The 7,529-nt window shown below is 39.5% G+C and overlaps 1 protein-coding gene across 1 annotated transcript; it reads right to left on the bottom strand.

Annotated features, from left to right (window-relative positions):
* Window positions 1–3,639: 3,639 nt before the first annotated feature.
* Window positions 3,640–5,267, bottom strand: LOC139716031 (uncharacterized). Its single transcript, XM_071627586.1, has 2 exons — window positions 4,831–5,267; window positions 3,640–3,907 (listed from the first exon to the last, which is right to left on the bottom strand). Exons 1-2 carry the CDS (start codon window positions 5,265–5,267, stop codon window positions 3,664–3,666), a joined length of 681 nt encoding a protein of 226 aa, XP_071483687.1. The 3' UTR covers window positions 3,640–3,663.
* Window positions 5,268–7,529: the final 2,262 nt, after the last annotated feature.

The following is a 7,529-nucleotide window of genomic DNA, read 5'->3' as shown; positions in this document are numbered from 1 at the left end:
ATTCACTTCCCATAAACATATTTTTTAAAGTATGAATTCTGTCAACAATAACAAAACAAAAAGCTCAAGGGATAAAAACTCCCTTCATTTAACAAACAAATCACAAACAAAAACAAACAAATTTTAGTCGGAACAATTGCCACAAAATTATAGAAAAAGAAAATCTAAAAATATAAGCAAAAATTACCAAAGTACATTCCACCAGTAAAGAGTAACAGCCATGATCCTTTGACTGTGAAATGGCAAACTGTTTCATCATTAGGCCTTGTCACATTGTGTAGTAGTGGATCCAGGCAGGGGTGCACTGGGCACACCCCCTTTATTTTTTTTTATTGTTAAAACAAAAGAAATAAGAAGAAAAGATGGAGGGGGTGCGTGCGTGTGCCCCTCTTTAATTTTGTAAAAGCGCCTCCCCCCCCCCCCCAACCCATCCACCCTTTACAGAATTCCTGGATCCACCCTTCCTGTGTTTTACTTCTAGATACCTATGTGTATAAATGTATGTATGTAGGTACGTGTATGTATGTTTTGAATTCAATCAACTTCTTGAAACTGAGAGTTCATTGTATTCCACAGGCATTGCTACAAACAGCGCACTCTCATCACAATGAACATGGTTACTAGTTAACTCTTGTTACAATAAAGTAAAACTTCAGGTCCCAAAATTACCATCTACTCACATGTACAATGTTGTACGTGTACACGTTTTGTACTTTATTGTTCTGTCTAGGACTTCATCACAATGGGAGTCAACTGTATCATGGAAAATAACTCTCTTGTTCCTGCTCAAAATAGGGAATTATTTTGATAAGTTTATTCTCCCTTTTCCTAGAAATGGGAATATAATTTCTTGCCTTTTTATATCACATTTTGAATTATACAGAATGTATTTTTGCAGGGCTCAATATTACAATGCAGTGGTCGGGTCAAATAAAATTTGATGTCAGGCCACCAAATTTCTAAAAAGGCCATCTTGTGTTGGCCAAATTGGTACCTCTAGTGGCCCAAACAGGCCACTTGAGAAAAAAGTTTATGTCAAGCCCTGTTTGTCTACATTTATTGTGTGTGTGTGTGTGTGTGTGTGTCTGTACAACTTCGAGCTAATGTGGTTAAGCTTTCTCGTCTGGAAATTTCACGTTTTTATATTCCTTTCTGTTAGAAGAAATTGAATGCACATAGATACACAAAGTTGATAGTGTGCATTGCATCTACACTGCATTCACAGGGGAAGAAATTGTTCTCTATGTTTACATGTCTGTACCCTAGCTGATTAGCATTAATTTTGGTGTTAACTAATACTCACAGTGTATACTTCCATTCACTGAAATCGTGTTAACTACAAATTGAACTATTTGTTATAAGTCAACTTAAACCTTTTGGGGAATTGCATTTAAATAGCTCCAAAAAAAAAAGAGCAAACTGAATAGTACAAGCATATTTCAAGAAAGCAATGCAATTGCCAGATTGTGCCCTACGGACTGTACCTATTGAGGGTACGTAATGCTAAATTTTTATGAGAAATTAATAAATGAAATCAAAGGCATGTACGTAAAATATACACAATTGTGGTAGAATGTGAAGCTGACGCACAATTGTAAAGAAGTACTTGTAATATTGTGAGTATTTTCGACAAATGATATCAATTACAGTGAACACTAATAAATTACAGCAATAGGGAAATTTAAGATATTGTTATATGGATAGCAAGACCCGACCTACACTGTACTGGGACAGTAAAAGCCAGAACAGTCTTGAAGATTAACAGTACTTAGGTACATGTACTGCAGGATAAAATAATGACCTTCAACAACTTGCCCTCAGCATGTGACCTTGGACGGTGCTTTGAAACAATATTTCAAATACATTCCTAGACGGTGCATCACAAAACCAAAAGGTTGCACGTGACAATTTTACATTAAGAGACAAAAGGTAAAATACAAATTGTAGGTCCACGTATTGCATCAGGGAGATACTGCAAAAGTGGAAATTTTTCGCAGTGTTGTAATTTTCTCGCATTTGGTGCAACCAGAAACTAGCACGAAAATAAAAGCATGCAAATATTTCTGCTTGCCATATGGTTCAGTAATTGATGTCTTGATTCTGCAGAACTAAAAACACACGAAACTCATCTTACCCGAACAAGCGCAAAAAAATAATTAAATATAACCTGTAACAAGTGTGAAGATAGGATTTACGAAACCAAGATACAGAGGCGGATCCATGAATTTCGTAATGAGGGGGCGCGTTTACAAAGTTAAAGGGGGGTGCATGCAACCCTACCCCATTTTATTCTTTAAATTAATTTTGTTTCAACAAAAATAAAGGGGGGGGGGGCGTGCGCCTGGTGCGGTCCTCCCTGGATTCGCCACTGCAGATATCAGTGGAAAACAATGACGATACAAAATTACATGTAATTCAAGATACAGCATTGCATTCCAAAATTTCTTTGACTTGCTCGCAAATCTCTGTAAAGATGCTTCCCATCCATGATGGAACAAACTTGCAAGGATTCACTACATCACAAGTGTCTTTTGCTGCAACAACACTCATTTTATGCTTTACAAATTGTACATCTGCGTATATTACATGCACACATTGTACATGGCTCACGCTACCTACAAAATGTACATCCTCGCATCGAAGACATTCTTCTACTTGCAAAGATCCTTAGGTCCAACCACTGGCTACTTTTAAAGGGGAAATCCAGTCTAAATATACTGTAAGTCAGTCTAATAAAAGAGTCAACGAGTTCACCGTAGAAATTTGACTGGAATGGGATGAAAAATAAGGAAGTTATGAAATTCTGAAGTTTTGCTCATTTCTCCAAAACAGTTCTTGTACAGTGGGTATGAATTATGCAAATGAGTGAGTTAACCATGTCATACCCTCACAAATTTGCAGTGATCATGTTAAAAAAAAAAGAAGAAAAATGATGAAAATTCATTGTTTCTGTCATTGAAGCCTGAAACATGATGCTACTCCTGGTTAAATAACTTCAGAATAGTGAACAGTTATACCAGGATTGGAGCCTCAGGCATAATTGAGTTTGAACGAAAGTAAAAAATAAGTGGAACTTCAAAATGTTATGACTTTCTTATTTTTCACCCAATTTAGATCAAAATTTTACCATTGAACTCATAACATCTTACTCTTTCTTATCAGACTAACTTATACTTGAACTGGACTTCCCCTTTAAAACATAATACACATCACACTCTTCTTGCACCTGTCACATCTTTTGCTGTAAGCTGTGGCACATATTTTTTTTCCAAACACCTTGGAAATAGTGATTTTTTTTCAATTTGTCTCCCTCTAACAAAAGAAATTTAAGATCGCAATTGCTGATCTGTGATTTAACGAACATGTTGGAAAATAGGAACCATGGGACTGAAACCTGTCATTTATTCCTTTCCTGGCAGCCACACTACCACCAGGCTGTCCCTGGTTGCCAGCAGTGTCACACTGAACTTGGAACACATACCCAAGCCCCGAAATTTCAACATTCTCTTTCACCTTGGAAATAGTTTACAAATTATCCAGGGGCGTCCTCTGAGCCAATGGAGGTGGCGTCCTCCAGAACTAACATCAAGGTTTCCACACAGCACTGCTGCTCTTCAGCACTTCGCATACAGGTAAGGAGGAGGAAGCGCAAGAGCTGTATCATCATGACACTGCTTGAAACTGGATGCTGTCCATAAGAGCCTGGAGAGTCTGCTGCGTCTCATTGTGCATCTGCCTCTCCCGCTCCAGGGCCTGGCGAGCCCGTCTCATCTTCTGCTGGGTGATCTTCAGCTTGCGACGCAGGTCGGTGATCTGCAAACTCATGTCCTTGGTTATCATGGCGCCGGGCGGCTGCAGGCCCTGGTGCGAGCCGTAGGAGTAGCTGTGATCATGTCTCAGGCCACGGCTGCAGTGGTGAAGGAGGAAGACACTTACATGATGAGCAAGAATAGATACACTGCAATGAACACTTCAGTTAATCTCGTAGAATATCACTATTCTTATGAAGTTTTATGAAGAATTTTTATCTCCATTAACCCATTAGCAACTGAAATGCCAAAAATCCCATCTTATTACTACCTAAAACACCTGTCCATTTACTTTTATAGTTTTATGCCTATAACTATTTTTTGTTTGTTTTTATATAGAATCACGTTATTTAAAAGAGGTTAAAGGTCAATGAAAGTACGCAAGAATGACTTCCGTGACACATCATTGTCTTGGTAAAGTCTTAACAGGCTTTCAGATAAATGTAACTGATAATTTACAAAAATAAACATGCAGCACAGGTTTTTGAAATCATTTAGAAAGTTGCCAAAATGAGAGCAATATTGCTATACCTTCCCAAGAGCCATAAGGTCATTATGTACAAAATCTTTTCTCACTAAAGGATTAAAGCAAAATGTGTTCTCCTCTGTGAAACAAATTGATACCAGAAGACTAAGTATGCTGGCCAACAAATGAGAAAGAAGGTGGGAAAGCAAAAAGATATACTCTTTGTACATGTATTCTTCATTCCACATACATGTGACATGTAAAAAATGAATGCAAAGCATAAATAGTTCATGCTACAAATAACTGTCCAATGCTAACTCCTCACAAATATTTTCTTTATTTGAAAGACCTTACAATGTACATTAATACAATCTGAAAGATCTGGGAACTATGCCTGCATGATAATGAAAGATTATACAAACATCCTTTCATGTATAATAGCCATGTGTACATGTAGTATCCACAAAATTCCTAAAAACAACTGATCTTTCTACACGTGTACGTACAAAATTGTATAAAGCGAGACTTTGTTAGAGTGTCTACTCGTGTACTAACCTTGATACTCTCTTACTGGAGGGCATTTCCTTACGAACATCTATCCTCATGGGTGAATCATCCACATGTCTGGCAGATACCTCGAACACAGGCTCCCCTTCGACACCAGGACCAGGAGTTGGCGCAGGCCGTTTTGTGGTATTACCGTGCAACGCCCTCAGTGCAGCAGCCGGTGACACTCTGACTTTAATGTGTGTTGGTCCCAGTTGGGACTTCCTGGGGGTAGTTACAAGAGAGCTAAGCACCATTACAGGCAGTTTCTGCAGTCTCACAGACGGGGTTTTCTTCCTAGATCTCAAAACAGCACGACTCTGTTGATACTGGTGATCAGATAAGCTGCTGCGCGCGAGTGGGTGTCCAGTCCCATCTTTGGAAGTCGAGCCTGGCCTTTGCTGTGAATGAGAAGGTGTCTCGTCGAGTTGGCTCTCTTCTGCCATGATCAAATTTCAATATTCAAAATATTCAAAATATCTTCTTGTCACTATTGGTCAAAAGAGGTCTGGAACTTCAGATAAGAGTAAACTCACACTTTTGGATGAAACTACAATTGTATACAGTGGCTGAAGTTATATGTGTATACGTGACGTACAACCCCTCACGCAGACACTGCAAGATCTTGTCAGATGAGTAGTAAATGCAGACCGTGTGTTTTTACATGTCACAGTGAATATCAGTATGGGGTACAGTGTACAAAGGCTTCATCAGCACTGCAGCTTGCGTTAGTGTGGTTGACGTCTTTTGGGGATCGACACTGTTGAATCACTTCCACCTGCTAACCCTCATATTGTAGTGTAGATCCCGGGAAATGGCCTTGGTCCTGAAATATAATGGGAATTTAAAAAAAAAAAAAAAAAACTCAGCTCAGCTGTGTACACAAGATATCATACAAAATTATGAAATTACACTTTTGTATGCAAAGATTTCATGACACAGATATCACATCACATCACACCACATCACATCTGATACAGAAGTAGAGGACTGGTCCTGTAGTATTCCGGTCTCAACTGTATAAAATATCTTCAACATTGTTGCTTTATGTGCATTGAGGAGCAGAGGTTTTGAATTTTCCCCGCTCCAATGTCTATCTAATAAATCTTTGATTGAAATCATTAACCGAGGAAGCTTCAACAATACTCAGAGGCAATCTGTTCCAGTCGGCAACTACTCTCTGGCTGAAAAATTTGCTTTTTTGCAGTTCTAATCTTGAACGTTTGGTGAAGAGTTTTTTTCACATTGAAAAAAAACAACACTCAAACAAATACAAAAAAAGAGAGTTCTTGACTAGACCTATATGTTACACCTATCATCTGGATACGAATGCACTCAAGAGTACTGTACCACTACCACTAGCCTGTTACCTACCACTCGTACCAGTCAGTGTTTATAACTTTTGCAATGAATAATATAATATAGCCGGCTATAGCCTACAATTTACACCAGCAGGGCAGGGAGGTGGACCACGTACCACCTTCCTGGTTACACCTCAGTCAAGGGCCTATGCTAGGACTGTTTAGTGTTAAATGCCGCGTATACGAAACAGCTAAACCACTTCTGTTCTAAGATGTTTTTCGGGTTCGCTCTCCGCCAGAAGCGAAGCTGAAGCTGGGGGAAGTTTTCCACAGCAAACATAGAAAACATCGTATGGGATCATGGGGAAAGTTGACACAGCTCAGTTACTTGCCTACACCTTTTGCACACCTACCAAGTCTTTGTTAGCATAAAGCCGTGGTGGGCACATGGCGGAGTTTCTGCCCCGGAATTATCATATTTTGTAGACATATCTGCCATATTCTAATCAAATCTACAGTTAGAACAGACTTACGTGTGTGAGGCCAGTCAAGTCTTTGCACCAATCCGACGGTACGGTCGCCGGTCGATTAACGCACGTCCACATCACACACGGGACATGCAGGGTATATTAAACACGTACACTCCTATCGTGATCTTGTATGTACTGTACGTACACGTACGTACAAGTACAAAATGTACGTACGTACATGGAGAATAACTAGTCATGCAATTTCTGTCAATGCCGCCCTCTGCTGGTAAAGATTTACATCACTGGTCCTCTGGCCCCCGTCCACCGTTTCACTGAACTTTTACTAGTTCAGTGGACCCGTTTCATAAACGTTCTGATGGAGACCAATCAGGGCAATTTACCCCACCCCCTAGTAATTACCTCCCCCCCCGGTCAGATACTGGTTAATGATAAGTTTAGAGCAAAGACCATAGGGTTAGGGTGGCAGACCGTAAGGGTCAGGTTTAGGGTTAGAGTTTGGGTTAGGATTAGGTTCAGGGGAAGAGTCCGGGGTACTAGTATTGCCCAAGGGGTGATTGCCCTATCTATAAAAACCCCAATCTGACACACATAGGTTAATTTACAACACAAAATTATTCATTTATATTATATCACACTAACCACGATGTTAAACTCTATCATTATATTTTCCTCCAGTGTCATGTATCTGTGACATTGATATTAATATCATAACGTTGCGTACTATATTATCTCCTACAAAAAGTGGGTCGAATATGATATGTCTTATGTCGTATCCGGCCAATTACCCCGGCTAAATACTGGTTAGTGGACGTAAGGTTAGAGTACAGATTAGGGTTAGGGTCAGGTTTAAGATTAGGAGTTTGGGTTAGGGTTAAGATTAGGTTCAGGATTAGGATTAGGATTAGGGCCAGGGGAA

Source organism: Diadema antillarum, unplaced genomic scaffold (assembly GCF_040938485.1).
Source record: "Diadema antillarum isolate AM-2024a unplaced genomic scaffold, OU_Dant_1.0 scf00000060, whole genome shotgun sequence".
In the NCBI taxonomy this organism is placed as follows: Eukaryota; Metazoa; Echinodermata; class Echinoidea; order Diadematoida; family Diadematidae; genus Diadema; species Diadema antillarum.
The sequence above is the reverse complement of the archived record's forward strand: the minus strand, read 5'-3'. Positions and strand labels throughout refer to the sequence as shown.

Coding starts and splice junctions, on each gene's coding strand:
- LOC139716031 (XM_071627586.1), bottom strand. CDS start 5,267: ATGGCAGAAGAGAGCCAACTCGACGAGACACCTTCTCATTCACAGCAA. Junction 3,908..4,830: donor TCCAGTAAGAGAGTATCAAG/GTTAGTACACGA, acceptor TCACCACTGCAG/CCGTGGCCTGAGACATGATC.